The sequence below is a fragment of the Mirounga leonina genome, unplaced genomic scaffold, assembly GCF_011800145.1.
Source record: "Mirounga leonina isolate KUSES-001 unplaced genomic scaffold, KU_Mleo_1.0 Mir_166, whole genome shotgun sequence".
NCBI lineage: Eukaryota > Metazoa > Chordata > Mammalia > Carnivora > Phocidae > Mirounga > Mirounga leonina.
The window spans coordinates 24,574,754-24,602,482 of NW_023270418.1; the positions used below are offsets into that span (position 1 = coordinate 24,574,754).

A 27,729-nucleotide genomic window follows, 5' to 3' on the forward strand; every position below is an offset into this window, starting at 1 on the left:
GCCACCCAGGCACCCCTGATTTTTTTTTTTTTTTTTTATGTAGGCTCCATGCCCAGCATGGAGCTCAACATAGAGCTCCAACTCACAACCCTGAGATCAAAAAAAGAAACTAAATGAAAAAAAATCTATAAAAAAAATTACCAAAAAAAAAAAAAAAAGACTAGAAATAACAAGTGTTAGCGAGGATGTGGAGAAAAGGGAACCTTCTGTTGGTGGAAATGTAAATTAGTGCAGTCACTATGGAAAAACAGTATGGAGGTTCCTTAAAAAAATTAAAAATTGAACTACCATATGACCCACTAATTCTACTTGTGGGTATTGATCTGAAGGAAATGAAAATACTAACTCAAAAAGATAAGTGTACTCCCATTGCAGCATTATTTACAATAGCAAAGATATGGAAATAACCTAAGTGTTCATCAATGAATGAATGGACAAGGAAATTGTGGTATAAATATACAATGAAATATTATTCATCCATAAAAAAGAATGAAATCTTGTCATTTGTAACAACATGGAAAGACCTTGAGGACATTATGATAAGTGAAATCAATCACACAGAGAAAGACAAATACTGTATGATCTCTCTTACACATTGGATTCAAAACAAACAAGACCAAAAAAACAAGCTTACTGGTGGTTGCCAGAGGTGGGTGGGAGAAATGAGTAAATTGTTTTTGTCTTTTCAGTTTAAAGATTTATTTATTATTTTGGGGGGGAGGGGCAGAGGGAGAGAGAGAATCTCAAACAGATTCCCTGCTGAGCACAGAGCCTCATGTGGGGATCAACCCCACAACCCTGAGATAATGACCTGAGCCAAAATCAAGAGTCGGATGCTCAGCTGATTGAGCACAGAGGTGCCCCTGTTTTTTCAGTTTAAATAAACTTGAATTAAAAAAAAATAACTAGCTCAAGGTCATACAGCTAGTAGGTGGTGGATCTGGGCCTAGAATCTCATTGGTATTACTCCAACATCTGTCCTTAAAATTTTCTTTACTGCTTCTTGTATCATCTTCTTATTGGTTGAACTTAAAAAAAAAAAGAAAGAAAAAATAATAAAGGCAGCTCAGTAATAAAACAATGCTAATTTCTTATCTTTAAGATGGTAGGAAGTGATGAGGCTGTCAATTTGTTTGAAACCATAAGGTGCTTGTTATTAAATTTCCTTGAAATTAAAAAAAAATACTTTTTAAAAGATCTAGTGCTGGAGTGACTGGCTGGCTCCATCAATAGAGAATGCAACTCTTGATCTTGGGGTGGTGAGTTCAAGCCCCATGTTGGGCACAGAGCTTACTTAAAAAAAAAAAAAAAAAAAAATCTCATGCTTTACTATTACCACTGGTTTTAAATTCCAGTTTCCCACTTTTTTTTCCTCCCTTGGAACTGAGTCCAAAATCCTCACGGGAATTTTCTTTGCCTATCAACTTGGACTTTTATCTAAAAATTGTACAGGGCAGGGACAAATGCTCTTAGGACTTCTCAGCTATTGTGCCAACTCAAAATGCCACCCCTCCCCCCATTTCCAATCACCTGAAGAGCAGTTCTGTCCCAGTTAAGGCATTGAGCACATCCCTGTATTTTCAGCTTTAGCTCATGTCTTTCATGCTCAATGCTCCCTGGTTGCCCAGACACGCCATGCTCTTTTTCCATGTCCTCTAACTGGAATACTTTCTTTGACCCTCTCAGTTGGATCACTTGTAACTTATCATCAGATCTCAGCTTACATGTCAACTCCTCTCAGAAACCCTCCCTAGGGCGCCTGGGTGGCTCAGTTGGTTAAGCGACTGCCTTCAGCTCAGGTCATGATCCCAGGGTCCTGGGATCGAGTCCCGCATCGGGCTCACTGCTCTGCAGGGAGCCTGCTTCTCCCTCTCCCACTCCCCCTGCTTGTGTTCCCTCTCTCACTGTGTCTCTCTCTGTCAAATAAATAAATAAAATCTTTAAAAAAAAAAAAAAAAAGAAACCCTCCCTAATCTTCCAGGCTCGGGTTAAGTGTTCGCAGAGGGACCAAACTGTATGCAATTGCCTCATTATATCAGTATCCCTACCAGTATGTGAATTCTGGGTGTCTCCATCTTGTTCATCATTATATCTGAACACCAAGTACTGTACTTACCATATGGCAGAGGCTTAGTAAATATATACTGAATGAATATTGTAAGAGGGAAGTGTGAAAGTAAGAAACATCCAGTTGTTTATCTAGCAGCCTAGAACACACAATGCCTGATAGACACAAGCGTTCCAGCCATTAGAAAAGTCCCCATTTTTCAATGGAACCCACTTTTGAAATGCCTCATGTAATGAATGCTAAAGATTATATCTGCACCACCAATAGCTCAAAGATAAAACCAGCAATCTCACAAAAATAGTCTCTATGATTCCGATAAAAAAACTCCAACAAACTCAAAATACAATTAAAACCAATAAACTCTATGTTCTGGTACATACAGTGTTCATCAATTATACCAAGGCTGGTAAAAATACAACTCCTAAAACTCAACCAAGCATATTAATACTGAGACAGGAATACTAGAAAACAGATTTAAGTATTGATATATTTTGGCCTCTAGAAAGATATCCTCGAATTCCTATACCTCGGAAGCATTTGCGTTTACACAGTTGTGTAACTTTTTACTTTGACCAGTATGTATCAGTTTCTCGGGGCTTAATCAGCTCAGGATGAGCTAATATATGTTGTCCTGCTTTGTACTTCAGTATTGCTGGACTTCAAAAGTTCTCCTAACAATGTCTGTCAGGGGGCGCCTGGGTGGCTCAGTCATTAAGTGTCTGCCTTCGGCTCAGGTCATGATCCCAAGGTCCTGGGATCGAGCCCCACATCGGGCTCCCCGCTCTGCAGGGAGTCTGCTTCTCCCTCTCCCACTCCCTGCTGCTCCCCCTGCTTGTGCTCTCTCTGTCAACTAAATAAATAACATCTTTAAAAAAAACAGTGTCTGTCAGAACAGCAGGACCACGACACATAAGTCACATTACCGATATGATGAAGGTTTTCCTTGATGACCTCACATTCTATCGGCCACCTTGGAGCCTGCAGTAGCCCGCTGCTAGAGAAGGCAGCAAAGAGATCTCGGGGTTCTCGGAGACATGGGTTTACTTCGCCAAATTCATCATGAAGAAGTTGTCTGCTCTTAAGTGGTGAACCGAGCATGAGGGAATCTGCAGAGGGGAAGAGAATGAGTGAACGGCTTTCGTTTCCTCCGTGGGGTCTTTGCTGCTCGACTGTGACGACTAACTGGAAGCACTGTATTAGAATATGAGCCCAGGGGGCGCCTGGGTGGCTCAGTCGTTAAGTGCCTGCCTTAGGCTCAGGTCATGATTCCGGGGTCCTGGGATCGAGCCCCGCATCGGGCTCCCTGCTCGGCGGGAAGCCTGCTTCTCCCTCTCCCACTCCCCCTGCTTGTGTTCCCTCTCTAGCTGTCTCTCTCTCTGTCAAATAAGTGAATAAAATCTTAAAAAAAAAAAAAAAAAAAGAATATGAGCCCAGGAGCACGATCCTAGACACGCGTCTCCTTCAAAAAGAAGAGTCAGTCCAGGACAATAGCATCAAAATTATGAAAAGTTGGGGCGCCTGGGTGGCTCAGTCGTTAAGCGTCTGTCTTCGGCCCAGGTCATGATCCCAGGGTCCTGGGATCGAGCCCCGCATCGGGCTCCCTGCTCAGCCTGGAGCCTGCTTCTCCCTCTCCCACTCCCCCTGCTTGTGTTCCCTCTCTCACTGTGTCTCTCTGTCAAATAAATAAATAAAATCTTTAAAAAAAATTACAAAAAGTTACATTAACATTCTGTGTAGTCTATTATTTAAATGTAAAGCTTGAAGAAAATTTTTTGTCTTTTACATCAAATTATGTCATAGTTTTGCTTAGAGAGAGGCAAAAGAGGAAACTTTCATTTCACCCATTAGCATTTTGGAGAAAAGTACCTAAGGCTTTATTAACTACAGTGAAACAATCTACAAATTAACTTTCAAGATCAAAAAACCGTGATTGGGAGAACAGAGAGACTAATGAAGAGGGGACCAAAGGGAGGGCAGAGGAGTGAGCAGGGCAGGAGAGAGAGATGAGTTCTTGGGAAACAGAATGAGAAAAAAGGGAGGAAAAGAGGCTTCCAGGGCAGAGAACAAGAAGGGAAATGAGAGGAAGAAAGAAAAGAAAGGAAAGGCAAAAAAAAAAAAAGAAAGGAAAGGCGAAAGGGAGGAAAGGCGGAAGGGCCCTGGGTGTGGTGAGCGCCAGATCTGGCAGAGAGAGAAGTAAGTGAAGACACTTCCCGGAAAGCAGTTTGAGTTTTCAAGTCTGGAAGGACGCGGAATACCTCTGCTCACAGCATCTAACTGTCTGTGCACCGCTGAAGATAGACAGGTGGGCCCTAGAAAGAGGAAAGAGGAGGCTCAGTTTGTCCTAGGGATCTGTGACTTTCTTTTCTCTGCTCTCTTTCCCTGTCCCTTTCACCGCCTCCCCAACCCCCAGTTAGGGCCCCATTTTTCCTTCTTTCCTTTTTTTTTTTTTTTTTAAGATTTTGTTTATTTATTTGAGAGAGAGAGAGAAAGGGAGAGAGTGAGAGAGAGAGTGGGGGGTGGGGTGGGCAGAGGGAGAGGGAGACAAAGACTCCCTGCTAAGCAGAACCCTGGGATCATGACCTGAGCCAAAAGCAGACACTTAACCAACTGAGCCACCCAGGTGCCCTTTCCTTCTTTTTTTTTTCTTTTAAGATTTTATTTATTTATTTATTTTAGAGAGAGAGAGAGAGAGAGAGTGTGCTGGGGGGGGGGGGGGGGAGAGGAGCAAAGGGAGAGGGACAAGCTGACTCCACACTGAGGGCAGAGCCCAAGGCGGGGCTTGATCTCATGACCCTGAGAACATGACTTGAGCCAAAGTCAAGAGTCGGAGGCTCAACCAACTGAGCCACCCAGACACCTGTCTTTTCTTTAAAAAAACTTTTTTTGTTGTTTCTTTAAATTTCAGGGCCCTATTTTTTTTATCTCTTAATCTTTTCCCTAGATTAATGGGGGGAGGGGACAATAAACATTTGAAAAGATGGTAAAGCTGTTCAATCTCACTCATAAAGAACTAGAAACCGGTATGACAAGTAGATACTAATTTTTTACCTGACAGGAAAAACATTTATGTGTTTTCACATTCATCCCGGCACAGGTGTTAAGTAAACAGGTACTCTCAGAACCTGCTGGCAAGAAGGCAAACTAGTGGGGCACCTGGGTATCTCAGTCAATTAGGCCACTGACTCTTGATTTTGGCTCAGGTCATGATCTCAGAGGGTTGTGGGATCAGGATCCACGATCAGTGGCGAGTCTGTATAAGATTCTCTCTCTCCCACTGCCCCTCGTGCTCCTGCTCTCTCTCTCTCTAAAATAAATAAATAAATCTTTAAAAAAAAATACTTTGCTGGGGCGCCTGGGTGGCTCAGTCGGTTGAGTGTTGGACTCCTGATTTCAGCTCAGGTCATGATCTCAGGGTCCTGGGATCGAGCCCCACATCAGGCTCCATGCTGGGCATGCAGTCTGCTTGAGATTTTCTCTCTCCCTCTCCCTCTGCCCCTCCCCCTGCTCATGTTCTCTCTCTAAAATAAATAAAATCTTAAAAAAAAATGCTTTGCTACAAAGATGATGAAAAAATGTCTTCCTCATGCCAGTGATCAAAACAGGAATAAAAGAAGTCCTATCATCAATTACATGCTAAAACTCATTCATATTGTGTTACCTCTACCAGCAGATTTTGAATTTCATGGTGTTTATGATATTGAGGCTGGCAATTGTTTCTTATTATCTTGAGTAAATGGGGCAGGAGGAAATGGAAGGGGGCAATCATAAGCCATCCCACCAAGATGAGTTTCCTTTGCTCAACCCCTGCCTTTCTATTCCCTGCCAGGAGCTGTGGGACACAGAATGGAAGAGCCTTCAGGGCACTGGGGTGTGAGCAAACATCTATCTGAAAATGGAATTACTGCATTAAGGGTTATGCACTGTATTAAATTTCCCAAATATCGCCAAATTGCCTTCCTAAAATAGTCTACCTATTCACAGCCCTAACAGCAGTTAGGAGAGTGTTCCCCCATACCCTGACCTCTATGTACTAGGTGTAATTAAAAAAATTTTTTACCCAAATTCCATTAATTTAAAAAATGGTACCTTGACATTTTGATTTGTATCTTTAATTAAAGGTGAAATTGAACATCTTTTCATAAGCTTATTGATTGTGTACATTTTTTAAAATATTTATTTATTTTAGAGAGAGTGAGCTCCCATTCGTGCATATGCACGTGCAGAAGGGGCAGAGGGAGAGAATCCCAAGCTGACACCCCATCCAGCATGGAGCCTGTCTCAGGGCTCAATCCCATGACCCATGAAATCATGACGTGGGCTGAAACCAAGAGTCGGACACCGAACCAACTGAGCTACTGAGGCACCCTGACTGTGTTTGTTTTTATGAAAGGCTTGCTCATGTCTTTTGCCCATTTTTGTATTTGGTCATCTTTTACATATTGATTTTTTTTTTTTTAAGATTTTATTTATTTATTTGACAGAGCGAGACACAGCGAGAGAGGGAACACAAGCAGGGGGAATAGAAGAGGGAGAAGCAGGCTTCAGGGAGCCCGATGCGGGGCTCGATCCCAGGACCCTGGGACCATGACCTGAGCCGAAGGCAGACGCTTAACGACTGAGCCACCCAGGCGCCCCTACATATTGATTAAGAGCTACTATGTTAAAGAAAATAATCCTTTGACATATTTGTCACAATCTTTTTTTTAAGTTTGTTATTTTGCTTTATTAACGGTATTTTATGGCTTTTGGGTTTTGTGTCATTCAAAGGCTTAGAAAAAGGACACAATCAGATTTGCATATAAAAAAGAATAATGCTGTATGGAAAATGGATTGAAAGGGGTTAGCATGAAACAAGAGAAGAATTCAGGAGGCCAATTATTGAGGCTCTTTCAATAGTGAGAAATGATGGTAGCTTGAACTGGGATCAGGGAGGATATGGGGAAAAGTGAATTGATGTTTGGTTGGTTATGTAGTGAGGGAGAAATTCATCTGTACTCCTGCCCTTAGATTCCAGAAGGAACCTGTGAAATCCTTGTGAAAAATTATTTTTTGGGGGGTTGCATGGATGGCTCAGTTGGTTGAGCGTCCAACTCTGTTTCAGCTCAAATCATGATCTCAGAATTGTGGGATCGGGCCCTGCTTCAAACTCCAATCCCAGCAGGGAGTCTGCCTGTCCCTCTCCCTCCGCTCCTCCTCTCTCTCTCTGTCTTTAAATAACTAACTAATTAATTAATTAATTAAATTTTACAAAATTATTTTTGCTTAAGCTAGCTGAAATTCGTTTCCACCACTCTTCCATAAAGTGCCTTAACAAATATACCTGCCAAAACTGTGTAAAAATCATTGTGCTAGTCTTGACCACAGTGTTAACAAATTTTCCAAAAATTTGAAGAAAAGTAATCCAGAATGTATAGTATTTTAATTTAAACCTATAATCCAAAGTGGATCTAGATATAACTTTTTTGAGTGATGTCAGAAACTGGCCAAGGCTGTTCCTCTGGCTTTTGCCGTGTTAGGTCATGTTCTCCCGAATACCCCAAGGAGTGGCTCAAGGCAGTGAGATTTCTGGGGTTCACACCCACTGATCATTACTCACATAGTAGCTTCTCCTTTTGCAGCGGGTCTGGTATCACATCCTCTCTTTCCCCAAAAGAGCCACTCACCAGGTAGCGAGGATTCTTCTTCCAAACATGCTGGTGCGTGGCTGAGTTTGGTAAACTGCCTCTCTGAGCTACAAATACGCAATGTAATTAAAGGTGCTGGAAGGCCGGCTCATCACCTGTAACATCTAGGTCAATACCAAAACCACTGGTACTATCCAAACTGCCACTGCTTCTGTTACCACCCATCACCACCACAGGCCTTTACAATGAATATATCCCATTTTCCAAAGAACTTTCATATTCCAATTTCCGTGAGTGAAGCCTCATTTTCTCCACTTTACAGTGAGGAGAGACCTGAGAAGCAGCATGGTAGGGTGGAAAGAGAAAGGTGCCCAAAGCTGCTTTGTCTTGAGGGCTCTGTTGAATCTGGCAAACTGGAAATTCAGTTTTCAACAAATTAGAAATGACTTTAAAAATGAAATAGTAAGAAAATTTAATAAGGTTGATAGAAAATCAATATTGAAACTTAATTTTATTTCTAAATACCAGAACAAAGTTAGAAAATCAAAATATAAAGAGATACCATTTATGGTAACATAACAATATGAAGTTCCATGAAAAAAATATAAATCTTTACTGGGAGACATTAAGCAAGATCTATGTAAATGAAGAAATAGAGTATATTCATAGGTTGCAGAACACCCTCCCCAAATAAAAATAAAAAAGAGATTGCAAAACCCAGTATTGGAAAACTCTCATTTCTTGTGACATTTGATCTACAGATACAATGCAATCCCAATTTTTTAAACATCACAAGCTAATTGTAAAATTACATGGAAAAGGCAAGAATAGCCAAGACACTTCTGAAGAACACGATGGAGGACATGTCTTTCCAGATTATCAAGACTATTTTAATGCCATATAGTGTAATTAAGAAATATTGGTACAAGGATAGACAGACCCTTGTATACACAGGCACTCAAAAGAGGTGACATAGCAGATCAATGGGGAAAGGAAGTACTCTTCACTTCCCTTCATCTTTCCCTCATGGTGCTAGAAAAATCTGTCATTAATTTATCCAAATGTAAGTCTCCAGTTAATCTAACCATTTACTCCATGAAGGCAGGAAAGGTGATGCTCGGTAAGAATACGCTATTACCTTTAAAGTAGCCATAGTATTGAAGATGATGGTACATAAAATCTTCATAGGGATCAGGAAGAGCCTGTGAAAGGAAAAGCCCTATCGATTAGGAAAGTCCTTTCAAATAATACTGAACTCTTAACAAAAGGCACACAAGAATTGTTGCAAAGGACAACCGTTCTTGAGTTCCTGAGGACATCTGTAAACAAACCAAGTGAAAGACATTCACGCAAATTATTCTATCTTGGGGATCAAGATCTCCTGCCACAAAAAGGTGCCACCAGAATATGCCTTCTGATCTAGTAGTAGTGGAGTTCTGTGGAGTTCCTGGAGAGGGGAGTGTACCCACCTCCTGCTTTAGCTCGGTTTCCAATGCTGGGAACATGTTACTTCTGCATGGTATGCTGAAGACAAGTCAGTGACACCGGCATCCGGCCACAACCCCTGCCCAGTTTCCAAAAGGGCAGCTGATTACACAGAAGCTAAAAAACCAGAGCAGGACAACTGAAAAAAAACCTGCCGATTTCACCCCACCGTCCTCCACCTGCGCGGCTCTCACGCGACTTTAAGAAAACTTGTCTCGGGCGCCTGGGTGGCTCAGTTGGTTAAGCGACCGACTGCCTTCGGCTCAGGTCATGATCCTGGAGTCCCTGGATCGAGTCCCGCATCGGGCTCCCTGCTCGGCGGGGAGTCTGCTTCTCCCTCTGGCCCTCCCCCCTCTCATGTGCTCTCTCTCATTCTCTCTCTCTGAAATAAATAAATAAAATCTTAAAAAAACAAAAACAAAACAAAACTTGTCTCAGCGCTCCCTCTTCCCCGCCAATCCAGCCTCTCAAACATACAAGCACCTGGCTACTGGTTCCTACTCTGAGGCCCAGAGGAGGCACACCTGAGGAATGAGGGAGGGCGGCTTGTCTTCCAGTCTGGGCCTCCCGCGGCACCTGGACCCTTGGGGCTCCCATGCTTCCCTCTCGGAGGAGGGAGATGCCCACCACCAGGACGCAACAAGAAAGTGAAAGAAATGGGGATGGAGGGATCCAACGGAGTTGCCTCGGAGTAGATAAGAAAGGTCAGGGGCCCGGGAAGTGGGCCCTGAAAATGGAATTCAGGGGTTCAGGGCTTCCTGGTGCCGGGGAAGGTGAGGAGGGGTAGTTTCTCTGAAGAGTCGGAGAGGGAGCGTAGAGATTTCCTAGGAGGGCAGAGGGAAGGGTGCGATTCCCCTCCGCTCCCGGCCTGTCTGCGGCAGTAGGGGTGTGCGCCGCGCCTGCCGCGGCAGAGACGCCAAAGCGAGGCGGGAGGCCACCGCACTGCAGGGGACAGCGGCCGAGCCTCGCAGCAAGCAGAGAACACGCTCCCAGCGCTCGCCCGCCACCGCTGTCTGCTAGGGCCCCGGTAGCCTAGCAACCGCGAGGCGGAAACGGGAGGGCAGGGCGGCAGGACGCTTCCGGGGAGCGAGGCCCCGCCTCCCGGGCCGGGTGGGACCCTGGGAAATGTACCCGGGTGCGCCAGCCTCCGGTTTTGCAGACGCATTGCTCCTTTCATCCGATGTTGCAGCCCCGCTTCTGGGGCACCGAAATTGGATTGGTGAATACAATGCCAGTTAGTGGTCCTCAAAAATATTCTTAACTTCCTTAAGCATCCTATTCTTGGCTTGGGCTCAGGTCATGATCTCAGGCCCTGCCTTGGCTCGGGCTCCCCGAGGAGTGTGCTTAGGATTTTCTCTCCCTCTCCCCCTGCCCCTCCCTCCCTTTCGTGCTCTCTCTAAAATAAATGTTGGGACGCCTGGGTGGCTCAGTCGTTAAGCGTCTGCCCTTGGCTCAGGTCATGATCCCAGGGTCCTGGGATTGAGTCCCAAATAGGGTTCCTTGCTCGCTGGGAGCCTGCTTCTCCCTCTGCCTGCCACTCCCCCGCTTGTGCTCGCTCTGACAAAATCTTTTAAAAAAATAAATCTTAAAATTCCAAACTTCTTTGCCATTCCTTAGCTTTAGGTTAACTGTCAGGTGTTGGCTCAAAAGGAGCGGTTTCCCCTCTCCGACCCTGTATCTCACCACCCCATAGCTAGATTTGAAAAATTACAAGAAAACGCAAACCACACTTTTTGACCATCAAATTGTTAAGACTCTAAAGCGCTCCATTCTGTTAAGATGGTAACAAAGGGTGGCTCAGTCATTATCCCAGGGTCCTGGGATGGAGCCCCACATCCTGCTTATCCAGGAGCCTGCTTCTCCCTCTCCCACTGCATCTCCCCCCTCAGTGTTCTCTCTCGTTCACTCTAACAACAACAAAAAGATAGTGACAAAGGTACTGGTGCTCTGCAGCAATTCCTACAAGTCTAGAAAACGGCTAGACAGTTAAAGCAAAAGCTTTAATTGCTAGTTGGTATTTCTTCAAATTTGCTCTATGCAAATTACAAGAAAAAGTTTGTATACAAAATGTCACCCCAACCTACATAATGGGTAAATAAAATTCAACGCACTGGTATACAGGACATCGAGTAGGTAAAACTTCTCAATTACATGCAAATAAATAGATTGGAATAAAATTCAAACTATTAATTGTTATCTTTGGTTAGCTTTATATGAATGTAACCAAGGTAGAGATTACCTCTATAATCAGAGAAAAAAGCGATCTTCAAAACCACATCACATCATTTCCAGGATTTTAGGTCAAACATTAGCTAATATTATACAGTACAAGCTCCAAAATTTAAGTCATAGAACCTTCTGGTGCCAGAAACCTGTTTTTCTCACCCTGTCCCCACCCCCACTCTTACTCCCACTGACTCAAGATCCTGCCGCTCTTCTTTTTCCTGAGAGCTGTTCTTCAATGTTTACACATGCTTTACGCTGTGTTTGGTAAGAAAAAACAATTAAGACTGGCCTTAAAACAAGTCTTGATGACACAATCATGAAATAACAGCCTTAGAAGAGCAAAAGGATAACCAATCAGAAGTATAAAAAAAGCTTTATTAGAGCATATATACAAATTTACAAGGCCAGAAACTGGAGAAATACAAACAGCTTTAAAACACAATTTGCCGTTTCTTCAGTTTAAAGTGACTTTTACCTGATTGTGATACAACAGAAAGTACAGAACAGTAAACTGCTTTTTAAATACTGGAATTTTATGGAGAGTACATTCACATAAAAGGAAGGTGAATTTTGGAACAAAGTTAAGACAATGGAGACACATTAATACATACAGTGGCTCTTGTTGTATTTCCTGCCACACAGATGAGGGGAAATCCTCAAACTTAAAGATAGGATCACCTGCTGCTGCCGGTACTGAAATTTGAATCCGCCACTAGTGTGTGAAATGACTGAGCTACCAGTTCTAGGTGTGAGAAAGAGCTCTCCAGAGTGTGTGGTCATCTGTCAGCACAAGGGAAACGCCTCACTATACCTCAGCACTTGAGGGATGGCAGGCTGGAAGAGGTCAGATTCCGATAATCCCAGTTAAGCAAAACAGAATACAGAGCTGCCTTCTTAATTGCACTTGTTCTGGAGTAGAAGTTAATGAGAGAGAGCCGCACTAGGAACTAGGTGAGCCTCTATGAGACGGAAAATCCTTCACTTTTTGTCAGTGAGTCCTCTGCTGATGTATCACACTCCTGAATCACATGTTCCAGATCAATGAGGTTAATGTACCTGATATGCTGAGCTTGCCAGTGTGAGAATAAAGGCAGCCACGTCAAAGCACTCGGTCAACCTCACCCTTCAGCAAAACAAAAATTACATTTCACAAATGTGAAAACGCTGTACGTGTGTATGCTTTTGCCCAGGAAATTCATATGCTCTCCCTCATAACATTTATAGTTTATTGACAACAGTAAAACTGGTGAAGACTCTGAACTGAACGCCAAGAAGAAAAAAATCAGTAATAAAAAACCCCCCGCCCCCCCCACAAAACTATGTGTTTGGAGCCATTTTCCTCCTCTTCAGTCTTGCTCGCCAATCCTCAGGAAGCGCTTCAAAATTAGCATTCCTCTCTGCCATGCCACTGTGAAAACAACACACAGATTACTTCACTGGGAAGAAAAAGGAGGAAACTGTTCACAAAAACCAGTACCTATCACTGAAACTCTCATCTTTGTTCATGAATGTACTTCAGAAAGTTTCTCAACTACCAATATACTCATCAAATTTCTTAATTCTGATGCATCAACCAAAGACACACACGCTCTCTCTACAGTTGTATGAACACGTAAATGCATATTTTCTTTTATCTATCTCCTGTAACCATTAAAGCCACACTGAAGGAGTAAAATTCTTTTTTTTTTTTTTAATTTATTTATTTGAGAGAGACAAATAGTGACAGAGAGAGAGAGAGAGCACGCACAGCAGGGAGAGCAGCAGAGGGAGAGGGAGAAGCAGGCTCCCTGCGGAGCAGAGAGCCCGACGCGACGCGGGGCTCTATCCCAGGACCCTGGTATCATGACCTGAGCCAAAGGCAGACACTTAACCCACTGAGCCACCCAGGTGTCCCAGGAATACGACAATTCTTGTGAAAGTTTATCTTAGTCCCAAAGAGTTCCAATTCTTTAGGAAAGGTATATTTTAGCCCTCAATTTACTGTCAGGAAGCTTTGGTTTTTGAAATTCTCTTATGAACAGTTCTATTTGTACGGACTGATACCTCATGGCTTATTCAATTATTTTCAAGATAGATTAAGCTCAGATTCTATCTTACAATAACTAGAATGGATGCATTGGACCCTTTTATAAATCTAAAATAATCTAATTACAGAATCTTTGTGATTTCCCCACCTATCATCTTGAAATAGTCTGCTATTTAATTATAGGAATTAATCATTACTCAATTCCCAGCAATACTAAATAAGACAAAAAAAATAATAAGAAAACCGAATAATGGAATCACCCACAAGGATGAGGCAAAAGTGCAATACAACTGTCACTAACAGTACCCCTCAGTTTTCTTATTGTGCTGCCCCAAATATAGAGTATACAACGGGACGCCTGGGTGGCTCAGTCGGTTAAGTGTCTGCCTTCGGCTCAGGTCATGATCCCAGGGTCCTGGGATCGAGTCCCGCATTGGGCTCCCTGTTCCACGGGGAGCCTGCTTCTCCCTCTGCCTCTGCCTCTCTCTCTCTCATGAATAAATAAATAAAATCTTAAAAAAAAAAAAAAAAAAGAGTATACAACCTTTCAAGGTAGTAAAAAAGTCTGGAGGCAACATCTTCATAGTCCCCTCCCACCCCAATATTATTATTACTATTTTTTAAGTAAGCTCTATGCCCACCGTGGGGTTGAACTCACAACCCCAAGATCAAGAGTTGCATGCTATAGCAACTGAGCCAGCCAGGTGCCCCCACCCCGCAAATATTAGACAAGCCAGAAGATAAATGCAAACAGACAGTGGCATTGTACATTCTATTTATGATGGTAGAACTCACTGGGTAAGTAAAATTTCAGACTATGGGTATTAAGAGGACCATATCCTAGAAGAATTTTCTCAAATTTGAGATTGATAAGAGTATATTTCTTTTTTTTAATTAAAGATCTTACTTATTTGACAGAAATACAGGGAGAGAGGGAACACAAGCAGGGAGAGTGGGCGAGTGAGAAGCAGGCTTCCCACTGAGCAGGGAGCCCAATGTGGGGCTCGATCCCAGGACCCCGGGATCATGACCTGAGCCGAAGGCAGACGCTTAACGACTGAGCCACCCAGGCGCCCCTTGAGTACCCATTTTTTTATTTATTTGACAGAGAGAGACACAGCAAGAGAGGGAACATAAGCAGGGGGAGTGGGAGAAGCAGGCTTCCCACCAAGCAGGGAGCCCGATGCAGGGCTCGATCCCAGGACCCTGGGATCATGACCTGAGCCGAAGGCAGACGCTTAACGACTGAGCCACCCAGGTGCCCCTCACCTCTTTCTTCTGAATGCCAAAGCTAATTAGCCTCCCTGACAAAGCAGCACTGCAACACATTTCCCAAGCTGTCAGGCTCAAGTCTGTGGTTTTCCAGTCCAGTGCTTGTCAGGCTTCACTGCACATGAGAGCTTTAAAAATTCTAATGCCCAGGCCATAACCTAGAACCATTAAATCAGAATTGGGGGAGGAATGGAGTCCAAGCAGCTTTTAAAGATCCTTTAGTGGTTCCCATGTGCAGCAACATTGATGCCAATCTAGTCCGTCCCCCTATTTTATTTTTTATTTTATTTTTTTAAATCTTTTTTTTTTTTTAAAGATTTTATTTTTTTATTTGAGAGAGAGAGAGAGAGCACATGAGAGGGGGGAGGGTCAGAGGGAGAAGCAGACTCCCTGCCAAGCAGGGAGCCCGATGCGGGACTCGATCCTGGGACTCCAGGATCATGACCTGAGCCGAAGGCAGCCACTTAACCGACTGAGCCACCCAGGCGCCCCCGTCCCCCTATTTTATTTATTTATTTGACAGAGATAGAGACAGTGAGAGAAGGAACACAAGCAGGGGGAGAGGGAAAGGGAGAAGGAGGCTTCCCGCAGAGCAGGGAGCCTGATGCGGGGCTCGATCCCAGGACCCTGGCATCATGACCTGAGCCGAAGGCAGAAGCTTAATGACTTAGCCACCCAGGTGCCCCGGAAGAGTGTATTTCTAAGAACAAAATTTCTAAGAATTAAAAAGGAACAACATCGGCGGGGCAGTGGCTCAGTTGGTTAAGTGGCTGCCTTCAGCCCAGGTCATGATCCCAGGTCCTGGGATTGAGCCTTGCATTGGGCTCCTTGCTCAGCGGGAAGCCTGCTTCTCCCTCTCCCTCTGCCTGCCGCTCTCCCTGCTTGTGCTCTTCTCTCTCTAATAAATAAATCTTAAAAAAAAAAAAAGGAACATCATCACCCTATTATTTTGTAATGATAACCGGGACTATCTCATTTCCCTAAAATGACACGTGATAGGAATCTTCCAGGTTTTATGATGCTGTATGCTACAATTTATTTCATAGGGTTCTGAAGTAGACAAATGCTAAAAGCAGGTATGTAATAACTGGAGAAATGGACATTTTAGAAACAAAAAAATTTCCTTATAATGACCATTCCAATTGGTATTTATATATCTAAAAATAAAAATGTTTTGAATTATGAAACAAAAGATGGTGATCCTCTCCCAAATGTTTTCATTGATGTTGCAAGTGTGAGAACCAGAAGTAATGATAAGCTGGAACCTATCCGAGACGGATGTGAAATACAGTAGCACTACTTATGAGTATGTTGCTCAGAGTTTACTCTATATACCTTCAAAACCAGGAAAAAAAAAATATTTGAGTTAATTATGTTTACAAATTCTTAGCAGAATCTCTTATGGAGTTTTCTCCCCTTCCCTTTTTAAGTAATCTCTGCAACGCAACATGAATTCACAACCCCAAGATCAAGAGTCCCATTCTCCACGGACTGAGTCAGCCGCCCTCCTTTTAACTTAAATTATTGTAAAATAATTTTTAAAAAAACTGTAAAAGGGTCTATTAGATCTACATGGTAAAAGGGACATCTGTTTTTCCTGGTATGCTCAGAGTTAAAAACACTCCTTTACTTAAGAGAAACAATTTGAAGGATAAAGTGTTAAAACTCTGGTATTTCTAATTTTGAAAAAGGGTAAATCGTAATTTTTACAGGGAAATAAACATTACTGTGAGTTATAAACCTTTCGATACATTTGTAAAAAAAAAAAAAAAAAACACCAAACATTAAGGACTGTGATTCAAAGACTATGACAAGTGTCTGAAGCCACCAGCACAACCCACTCATCTGCAGTCTCTCTGTACCTGACCAGCTGCTGCTGCTTCCACTCTTCGATTCGCTTCTGTGTGGTTGATTCCCGGTCCTCTTCACTGGAACTAGAGTTCTCCTCTTCATCTAACTCACGCTGGATACTCTGCCACTTCTTTACCAGAGATGGCATTTTGGTTTTACTCTTCTTTGTCTAGGGCAAAGGTTAAAGGTCAGGAAGAAGATAATACATAAAACATGGAAATGAGAGCCACCTAAGATCAAGATCCCTTCTTAGTTCTAAGGAATAAGGGGACTTTAAAACCAAAGGGACAGAAACACAGAAAATAAATACCATTATAAGTTCCTGCCAAAAATTTCTACCAACTATGCACCTAATGCTTGGTTGAAAATCTAAAAACTGTAAAAAAGAAAAAAAAAATCTAAAACTTTAAACATATTTTTATTAAATCGGGTCAGAAAAATTTCCTTTAGCGTCATTATTCTATGGAATTCAAAACTGTTGCCCTTAGCTCAGCTCAGAATTACAGTGTTGCCTTTGGCAAGTTTTAAATAGATGCCGTGTTCACATCAAGTATGGATGCCATGTTCACATCAAGTGAAAAATAGAACTGAGAAATAAATGGCCAGCTTTTCTGTAAAGAGCAACATAGTCAATGGCAACAAAATATAAAAAATGCAAGGAGATATAACATCAAAATATTAGTAAGATTAGTTCTAAGAGAAGATTTTATTTTTATTCTTTTGGCTCTTCTTCATTTTCTAAATTATCTATAATATGTACTATCATAGTAAAAAAAAATATGCTGGTGATACTTAGAAAAGTAGAACTATGTATGTCCAACATGGTTTGCTCTGTTATTACCCTCAGGCCTCTGTTCAAAGGCACTCTAGCTAAGAGGCTTTCCCTGACCACCCTATCTGAAACAGCACCACCTCCCAAAGACTACTTTTTGTCCTCTAACACTGATTGTTTTGCCTCACTGCATTTTTTTTTGTTTTAAAGCACCAAACATGCACATACTTGCCTATTTGTCTCCCCATTCCCCCTTCTTCTCCAGCCCTCCGGAAGGGAATCTCCACAAAAACAGGATTTGTTTGTCTGACTCACTATTGGATCCCAAGCTTCTAAGGAGAATGCCTGACAAATCGTATGCATTAGAAATATTTTATCCCCTGTATTTTTTTTTTAAGATTTTATTTATTTATTTGAGAGAGAGAGAGACTGAGAGAGAGAGAGCACATGAGAGGGGGGGAGGGTCGGGAGGGTCAGAGGGAGAAGCAGACTCCCTGCCGAGCAGGGAGCCCGATGCGGGACTCAATCCAGGGACTCCAGGATCATGACCCGAGCCGAAGGCAGTCGCTCAACCAACTGAGCCACCCAGGCGCCCTTTATCCCCTGTATTTTGAAGACCAGCAGAACTGTGTGTTTGAAGACCCGACCAGGTCACACACCATAAGCACGACAAGCAGGCACGCGAGTGGTCAGGTGTGATTAACTGCAGCTGTGCTCACCTCGGACTGGGTATGGGGGCCCAACCTATTCTTCCTGCCTGCACGTGAGAGACATTTCTTAAGCCTTCAAAAATCTGAGAAAATAAGTTTCATATTTTTAGTCTTTCTTCTGTTACTTATCTCCCTAACTCGATACCCTACTTTGACTGTAATTCAGAGTTTTTAACCTTCTGGGGAAATGAGGGCCCATGTGTTGTGCTTACACCGTTAGCTCCACACACCTTCCCACGATCTAGTCTGTCATTTCACCTGTGGTACAGCCTCACACACTACATACACAGCCTTCCAGCAACCAAAACAGACCATTCTGGCTTAGCATGGAACCAACTGAATAAAAAGTAACACGAAGTAATAACGGTCACATGTGCACAGAGGGCTCACCGAGGTATAACCTTTCACTGAACACTGGCAAATGTGATTAAAAAACAAAGCTCTGGGTAGTCACTATGGCTTCATTTTGACTTCTATTGGGATTTGTGAAAAAAAATTTTCTATCACATTTGATTCCTATCAGTCATGGGAAAATTAGTTATGTTTTAGAAGTTATTTATTGCCAATCACATTCAAAACCATGGATATAGAGTTGCACTGGCTGTTATGCACGTTTTCACAGGGGAACACTGCAGTCAGAGGAATAAAGACCGGATGGTTAGGACTTATTTTCTAGTAAGCTGCACACAAAACCTTCAGCAAAAAGACTGAAAACATGTATTTCAAATATTCCTGAACACGAGGCATTAAGTATATGAGTTTATATTCTTTTTTTTTTTTTTTAAAGATTTTATTTATTTATTTGACAGACAGTGAGAGAGGGAACACAAGCAGGGGGAGAGGGAGCAGCAGGCTTCCCACAGAGCAGGGAGCCCGATGTGCGGCTTGATCCCGGGACCCTGGGATCATGACCTGAGCCGAAGGCAGACGGTTAACTGACTGAGCCACCCGGCGCCCTCTTTCCTTTTTTTTTTTTTTTAATTTTATTTATTTATTTTAGAGAGAGTGTGTGTGGTGTGGGGGGAGGAGCAGAGGAAGAGGGACAAGCAGACTCCACGCTGAGGGCAGAGCCCAAGGCAGGGCTTGAGCTCATGACCCTGAGATCATGACCTGAGCCGAAATCAAGAGTCGGCGGCTTAACCAACTGAGCCACCCAGGCCCCCTTTCTTTTCTTTTTAAGTAGGCTCCATGCCCAGCATGGAGCCCAATGTGGGGCTTGAACTCATAACCCTGAGATCAAGACCTGAGCTGAGAGTAAGAGTTGGACACTTAACCAACTAAGCCACCCAGGTGCCCCTATTTTTTTTTAAAGATTTTGTTTATTTTATTATTTTTTTAAACAATTTTTAAAAAGATTCTATTCATTTATTTGACAGAGAGAGACACAGCGAGAGCAGGAACAGCAGCAGGGGGCGTGGGGGAGGGAGAAGCAGGCTTCCCGCCGAGCAGGGAGCCCAATGCGGGGCTCGATCCCAGGACCCTGGGATCATGACCTGAGCCAAAAGCAGATGCTTAACGACTGAGCCACCCAGGCGCCCCTATTTATTTATTTTAGAGAGAGAGAGAGAGCACACGCATGGGGGGAGGGGCAGAGGGAGAGGAGGGAGAATCCCAAGCAGAGCACGAAGCCCCATGTGGGGCTCGATCTCATGACACTGAGATCATGACCTGAGCCGAAACAGAGTCAGACACAAGTGACTGAACCACTCAGGCACCCCTATTTTATATTCTTTTAAAATGGCCTGTATACAACACAGAGATAGGCCATCATTTGTTTTAATATCAAGTATGTAAAAATGATGTATTACCAAGTTAGAATTCTGGATTTTCCAAACTATAAGACCATAAAAGCATGACTGGTTAAAAAATTACTTACTGCATGAAAAGACGAGGAAGCAATGATCTCTGGCGGGCTGGAAGAACAATGTCAAGGAAGGCTTTGTAAAAGAAATGATTCCCAAGAACTGGCTGTCCTAACATTTAACTGTGTAAAGAACAACAGTATCGGGACTGGTGGACAAAGTAAAGAAATGGAGGTGGTAAACAGTATTCTGACTCAGGAGAACTGTGTATACTTTGGTATAGAGCTTGATATTAGTCTGGTTTACACATTATCTTAATTGTTATTATTGACTTCTATGATATTTGCTTCATTTCCAGGTAATTTCTGAAACCATGGTACCAACTTGGACAAGTGGTTTAACCTGGAAACATTGTCTATTTGGTGTGGATGCATAACCCATTCAAGAAGATTCCTTGAAACACGGTAAGGCAAATGAATTTGCCCAGTTGACCCCCAGGACAAAAGATTACAGTTGAGGCAGAAGATGAAGTGCTAACACAGAGGAGAAAGGCTGATGAGAAAGTTTTTCTGGGTGATCAGGACATTCAGAAGTGCCCATGAGTGTGACATGACATCAGAATGATGGCAGACTATGAAGCTCCAGGCCCTGTTTCCTCACAGAAACATTACTGTGAACAAATACAGACTGACTAAAATGACTTTATGGGAACTCTGAAAATGAGCTGAAGAGCTACAGCAATCAAGAGAACACTCAATCAAGAAGCCACACTTGGGGTGTGGCTCAGTAGGTAGAGGATGAGACTTTTGATCTCGGAATTCTAAGTTTGAGCCCCACAATGGGTGTAGAGATTATGTAAAAATAAAATCTTGGAAAAAAAAAAAAGAAATAGCAGCCCCACTCAAAACAGCAGGAAATTTTGTGGCATGTCTGCTTGCCCTTGCACTACCCTCTCCCACGTGGTTGGGGTGAAACAGCCAATTCTCAGTTCCCTCCTTCAGGAGGGAAGGAAAAGGGTGAAATGTTCTACCCTGTCTGTGGCGGCCTGAAGGACTGGTTTCTGTATAATGCCTAACTTGGAGCTCAAGCAGGAATGGCAGTATGTTTTGGATCTCAGGTTGGAAGCCATGAAAGGCAATGGCAGGCACTGTGGCATGTGAAAACCATAGGGAAACTGCAGTCATGTGGATACCTGGGAGCAAGAAATTATGGGCAGAGGAATACTATACAGCATGTAAGGCTCCTAGGAAAAAAGCAGGTGTGAGACTCAGGAAAATTAAAATTGAATGTATACAGGGGAATGGGAAAAAAAAAAAAAAAAAGCACAAATCCAAGGAATACAAATGCCCAGAAAAAGCCCAAGTAAAGATCCTGAGCCTTCATGCGGGGCTCATTAATGAAGCTCTTTCCACAAATACAGCCCGGCTGCAAAGACTGGGAGAGAGTTGTTTTCTCAAATGCCTAATTTTCAACAAAGAAAAAAAAAACCCTACAAAATACACAAAGAAACTGGGAAACACACCCATTCAAAGGAAAAAAAAAATCTCTAGAAACCAACCATAAACACATGCTGAAAACATACTAGATAAAGACTTTAAAACAGTTGTCTTTTTTTTTTTTTTAAAAAAGATTTTATTTATTTATTTGACAGAGAGAGACAGCGAGAGCAGGAACACAAGCAGGGGGAGTGGGAGAGGGAGAAGCAGGCTTCTCGCCGAGCAGGGAGCCCACTGTGGGGCTCCATCCCAGGACCCTGGGATCATGACCTGAGCTGATGGCAGACGCTTAACTGACTGAGCCACCCAGACAGCCCTAAAACAGTTGTCTTAAATGTGCTCAAGGAAAATATCAGCAAAGAACTAATGGAAATCAGGAAAATTATACATGAACAAGATGAGATTAACAAAGAGATAGAAATAAAAAAATCCAAACCAGATAGAAATTCTGAAGTTGAAAAATGTGAACTGAAAAATTCATTAGCTCAACAGCAGACTGATAGGTAGAAGAAAGGATCAGTGAAATTCATGGTAGGTCATTTGAAATTACTGAGTCTGCAGAGGAAAAAGAATGAAGCAAAATGAACAAGGTCTAAGTGACTTATAATACACCATTAAGTGGACCAATATATGCATTATGGGAGTCCCAGGAGGCTGGAAAGAAAAGAGCAGAGCTTATTTTAAGAATAGCCATGGGGTGACTAGGTGGCTCAGTCACTTAAGCGTCTGACTCTTGGTATCAACTCATGTCTTGATCTCAGGGTCACAAGTTCAAGTCCTGTTCTGGACTCCAAGCTGGGTGTGGAGACTACTTCAAAAAGGCGGGGCGCGCCTGGGTGGCTCAGTCGTAAGCGTCTGCCTTCGGTTCAGGTCATGATCCCAGGGTCCCGGGATCGAGCCCTGCATTGGGCTCCCTGCTCAGGGGAGACTGCTTCTCCCTCTCCACCTGCCTGCTGTGCTCTCTGTCAAATAAATAAAATCTTTAAAAATATATATTAAAAAAAATTTTTTTAAATAAAAAGAGAAAGAAATAGCCAAAAAATCTCCAAGTTTAAGGAAGACATGGATATACATATCCAAGAGGCCTAACAAACTCCATGTAGGATCAAAAGACCACACTGTGACATAACTTGTCAAAAACCAAAGAGAGGGGCGCCTGGGTGGCTCAGTCGTTAAGCGTCTGCCTTCGGCTCAGGTCATAATCCCAGGGTCCTGGGATCGAGCCCCGCCATCGGGCTCCCTGCTCCGCGGGAAGCCTGCTTCTCCCTCTCCCACTCCCCCTGCTTGTGTTCCCTCTCTGGCTGTGTCTCTCTCTGTCAAATAAATAAAATCTTAAAAAAAAAAAAAAAAAGCCAAAGAGCATCTACAAAGCAGGAAAAAAAAGTGACTTGTCATGTAAGGGATCCTCAATAAGATTATCAGAGGATTTCTGGCAGAAATGGCATAGGCCAAAAGACACAAGGATGATGTATTTAAAGTTGTTAAAGTTAAAAGAAAAGAAAAAATAAAAGAGCCGATTGAGAATTCTATACCAGGCAACATTCTCCTTCAAAAATGAGGAAAAAATTAAGATGTTCCCAAATAAACAAAAGCTGAGGGAGTTCATTACTGCCTGACTTGCCTTATAAGAAATGCTTAAGGGAACGGAGTCCTTCAAGTTGAAATGAAAAGATGCTAGAAAGTAACTTGTCATACAAAAATATAAAGTTCTCTGGTAAAGGAAATACATGGACAAATATAAAAACCAGTAAAATTATGATTTTGGTTTGTAACTCTACTTATTCTCCTACAGAATTTAAAAGACAAAAGCGTACAAATAATTATAAATCTATATTAATGGGTACAAAATATATAAAGATGTAATTTATAACACCAATAATGGAGTGGGGTGCAGCTGTATAGCTTTTGTCTGCAATGGAGTGTATCAGTTTAAAACAGAGTATTATAACTTTAGCACATTATATATAATACCCACATAATCACAAAGAAATATGCATAAAATATATGCAAAAAGATATGACAAGGGAATCAAAATGTGTCACTGAAAAAATTCAACTAAACACAAAAGGCAGCAGTAAGGGAAGAAATGAGAACAAAAAAAGCCTTTTAAGATATACAGAAAACAAGCAACAAAATGGTAACAGTAAGTCCTTCCATATTAGTAACTACTGATAATAAATTTAGTAATTTACTGATATAAATGAAACTCTCCAATTAAAAGTCGTATACTGCCAGAATGGATAATAAATAAATAAAATCGTGGGGCGCCTAGGTGGCTCAGTCAGTTAACGTCGTGACCTAAAGGCAGATGTTTAACCGACTGAGTCACCCAGGCGCTCTAAAAATTTTTTTTAAATAGAAACTTAGGCAGATTTACTATACCTTATCTTTCTTTCCTTTTTTGGTCTTCTCAGGTGGTGGCATTTTAGGAGCTGGTGGTGGTGGTGGAGGAGGAGGAGGAGGAGGTGGTGGTGGTGGTTCAATAATGGCAGTGGTAGGCACAGCACCTCGGGCCTGGACTGGCTGCAATGTGGGAGCAGTCACTGCCATTGGGACAGAACATTCAGCATAGCTCATAATTGCAGGAGCTGAGGCCAGTCCTAGGTAATTTGACTGTAGGCTCATTCCTCTAGCTTGATGACCCATTCCTGTTGCTGGATGGCTAACCGATACTGCCTGGTGTCCAATCCCTGCAGACTGGTGTCCAATCCCTGCTGCCTGGTGACCTAACATGGAAAACATAAAGTGAAACTGTAAGAAGGACCTTGTGAGGGGCACCTGGGTGGCTCAGTCGTTAAGCGTCTGCCTTCGGCTCAGGTCATGACCCCAGGGTCCCGGGATCGAGCCCCGCATTGGGCTCCCTGCTCGGCGGGAAGCCTGCTTCTCCCTCTCCCATTCCCCCTGCTTGTGTTCCCTCTCTTGCTGTGTCTGTCAAATAAATAAAATCTTAAAAAAAAAAAAAAAAAGGACCTTATGACAAAGCAAAAACAAGGAAAAGACGGAAAAGAGACATGGGGGTTAGATCACTTACAAAATGTCAGTACACCTTTTCCTCAAAAAATACAGCCACGGGGCACCTAGGTGGCTCAGTCAGTTAAACGTCTGACTCAGGTCATGATCTTTGGATGGTGACACGGAACCCTGCACTGGGCTCCACGCTCAGCAGGGAGTCTGCCTGAGGATTTCTCTCACTCCCCACTCCACTCTAAACGAAATAAATAAATCTTGAAAAAATTATATAGGGGTGCCTGGGTGGCTCAGTCATTAGGCATCTGCCTTCGGCTCAGGTCATGATCTCAGGGTCCTGGGATCAAGCCCCACCATCCGGGTCCCTGCTCTGCGGGAAGCCTGCTTCTCCCTCTTCCACTCCGCCCTTCTTGTGTTCCCCCTCTCGCTGTGTCTCTGTCAAATAAATAAAATCTTAAAAAATATATATATATATGTAGCCACAGGGGCACCTGGGTGGCTCAGTCAGTTAAGCATCCTTTGGCTGAGGTCATGATCCCAGGGTCCTAGGATGGAGTCCCACATTGGGTTCCCTGCTGATCGGGGTGTCTGCTTCTCCCTCTGCCCCTGCCCATCGCTTGTGCTCTCTCTCGTGTGCGCGGGCTCTCTCTTAAATAAAACCTTTAAATATAGATAGAAGATAAATAGATAGAGCCACATTTTCTGGTAGCAAAATGTTTCTGAATACTTTAGCAATAAGGTACTTTTTTTTTGTTTTCCTATTTCTTTAAAGTAAGCTCTACATTCAACATGGGGTTTAAACTCATGGTCCTGGAACCCACATGGGTGGCTCAGTTGATTAAGCATCTGCCTTCGGCTCAGGTCATGATTCCAAGGTCCTGGGATCGAGTCCCGCATCGGGCTCCCTGCTCAGCGGGGAGCCTGCTTCTCCATCTGCCTGCCGCTCCCCCTACTTGTGCTCTCTCTGACAAATAAATAAAATCTTAAATAAATAAACAAACTCATGATCCTGAGCTCAAGAGTTGTATGCTCTACTGACTAAGCTAGTCAGGCGCCCCAGCATTAAGGTACTTAAACATTAAAATTACTGAAATCATGTTAAGTGCACAGAAAACAATCTGGAAGAATACATAGTAGTTTTTAGTAACTGCAAGAAACATGTACTTTAAAATGAAAAGCCTCTGGGGTGCCTGGGTAGCTCAGTGGTTAAGTGTTGGACTCTTGATCTCAAGGTTGTCGAGTTGAAGAACCACACTGGGCTCCACATTGGGTGTGGCGCCTACTTAACAAAGTAATGAAAAGCCGTTACATGACATCTAAAAGCCTTTTATGACATCTAATCCTGAAAGCAAAGATAGAACACACTGAGGAAAATATCTCAATCACAACGTTTACCTGTAGCTAGAGCTGACTGGCTGTAGAGCACTGGAGAACTACCAATGGTAGCCGACCTCTGAACTACTGCAGTACTAATTTCTGTAGCTTTTCTTTTTATCGCTTTAGTGGAAGGAGAACTAGAGACGGTAGAATCAACCGAACTCTGAAACACAGAGAATCTAGTTAGTGGCTGAAAGCCCTGATTAAACGTCCTCTTCTAAAATAAAACATGGTGTCAAATCATGCCCCAGTCCCCAGAGTGTCTTCAAAAAGCCCCACAGTATTTCTCACCTGGCTAGTTACAACCGTGGTTTGTGTTGAGGGTTTCAATGGAGTATCCTCCTCTGTTCCTGGGGCAGGAGGCTCCTCACTTCCCTCATCCTCCATCTCTACCTCCTGGATCTCACCATCTTCTACAGGAGGAGGGGGAGGGGGAGGGGGAGGAGGGGATTCTGGGGGTGGAGGTGGGGGTGGTGGCATTTCCAAAGGTAAAGGAGGTTGGAGCACAGGCACATTTGACTGAAGGAGGGTCCAGAATGGAGTAAGTGGCATGAGCGATGATGAAGAAACTTGGCCAGAAAAGGACTCTTTACAAAGAGAACCTATGAAAACAAACAGGAGTCAGAGAAAAGGCAAGGCAAAAACTCTGTGGCTTATATCCACAGCAATGTTCAAGTGACTAGTGAGACAAAATCTGACCCACAGGCATCTACTCTACATTGAGGTCACTGAAATATTAAGCAATTCAGTTAAAAAATGACTACCATGGAATGATGAATTTATGAACCTCACAGTTAGCACTCGCCCCAGCTATGTTATATACTAGTCTCGTTCTTTGGGTCCAGATTTATGGATGAATAAATGAAGCACACCACATCAACTCAATGAGAAATTTGGTCATTTGAACCTGAAGTTTTTTATTTCAAACATTCACAGTTTCAACACACACAAGTAGAAGGCAACACTCTGGGTCTTTTTTATTTCAAAAGAGAAGAGGGGAATGAATAATGTGCATCTGCAATACTGATTCCATGTTGTTTTATTTTTTAGTGAGCTAGATGACGGACTGGGGATGACCCAGAGAGTACTCATTCACACCTATTTCGAATTCTACCTATTTTAATTAATTTGAGTTACTACATTTTAAAAATCCATTTGCAAGGTGTTCTTGTCAACTCTATCATTCCTTTGCACCTTTGTATGAATTACATTTGCTAAATCACAGCAACACAAATCAGGAAGGTAATTTTTTTTTAATTTCTGTAATGAGAAAAGGGAAATTTAGAACAACAAATCCTCAAGGTAAATGATAATGAAGGCACACACAAAAGAGGTGTCTGAAGATGCAGAGGATGTGAACTGATGCTGGAGTCTGAGTTAAGAAATTATAGCTAAAAGGTTGCAGAATCAGTTTTCCTTAAATTCTGCAAAAGCCAGTTAGTTACTGTCCTTTCTCTCCTGGGAAAAGCTTTAAGGATTAGAGAAAATAGGAGCATATACTTACTTGTAGCCTTCCCCATCCCTCTTTATCGTCAATAGGGAAGTTTCACAATATATGGGACTATTAGATATATATCCCAGGAATGCTGAAGGGAATTTTCTCCCTAAAAATCATAGAATTTAGGAGTAGAAGAGACATGAGAAATCATCTAGTTCAACTCTCTCATTTCAAAGGTAATGAAACCCAGGAGGGAAATGACTTGCCCAAGATCATACAGCTCTCAGTGGCCAGGTTTGACTCCTAGTCTAGTGCTATTTTACCAAGAAGACCTGGTGAAATGCCAGGGGTCTAAGAGCTTTAGAAATTACAGGTGAATAAATCTCACTTCTCATGGAGTAGAGATCCAAATGCAATCACCTGTTAAATTTCATGGTCAAAAGTGGTAATCTGGGTTAAATAAGGGTGCTATTACAAAAGGCTCTCAACAATGATACAACCCTTTACCTTGGTTGCCTCAAGACACCACACTGGTTCTCACCAAGGTAAAACCAAAGCTACCATAAACCATTTGGCTTTTAGGACAGCTTTAGTTTTTATGGAGCAGATATATAT

The 27,729-nt window shown here is 42.7% G+C and overlaps 2 protein-coding genes across 3 annotated transcripts in view; both read right to left on the minus strand.

The window, feature by feature from the left end:
• Nucleotides 1-10,543, minus strand: part of AGBL2 (ATP/GTP binding protein like 2) — a 42,255-nt gene extending 31,712 nt beyond the window's left edge. Inside the window, exons 1-6 of the mRNA XM_035012851.1 lie at nt 9,702-10,543; nt 9,162-9,294; nt 8,831-8,894; nt 7,665-7,799; nt 4,324-4,377; nt 2,992-3,174 (exon numbers count right to left, since the gene is read on the minus strand). Of these exons, the coding sequence (XP_034868742.1) occupies nt 2,992-3,174; nt 4,324-4,377; nt 7,665-7,799; nt 8,831-8,894; nt 9,162-9,197 (472 nt within the window). The 5' untranslated portion in view covers nt 9,198-9,294; nt 9,702-10,543. The remainder of the gene's footprint in view (nt 1-2,991; nt 3,175-4,323; nt 4,378-7,664; nt 7,800-8,830; nt 8,895-9,161; nt 9,295-9,701) is intronic.
• A 1,214-nt stretch (nt 10,544-11,757) lies between these two features.
• FNBP4 (formin binding protein 4) overlaps nt 11,758-27,729 on the minus strand; it is a 37,250-nt gene continuing 21,278 nt past the window's right edge. The window contains exons 13-17 of one of the 2 annotated variants that reach the window (XM_035012852.1): nt 25,968-26,278; nt 25,695-25,839; nt 23,715-24,058; nt 16,564-16,721; nt 11,758-12,811 (exon numbers count right to left, since the gene is read on the minus strand). In XM_035012852.1, the coding sequence (XP_034868743.1) occupies nt 12,721-12,811; nt 16,564-16,721; nt 23,715-24,058; nt 25,695-25,839; nt 25,968-26,278 (1,049 nt within the window). In that variant the 3' untranslated portion in view covers nt 11,758-12,720. The remainder of the gene's footprint in view (nt 12,812-16,563; nt 16,722-23,714; nt 24,059-25,694; nt 25,840-25,967; nt 26,279-27,729) is intronic. The other variant, XM_035012853.1, reaches the window with a different exon arrangement.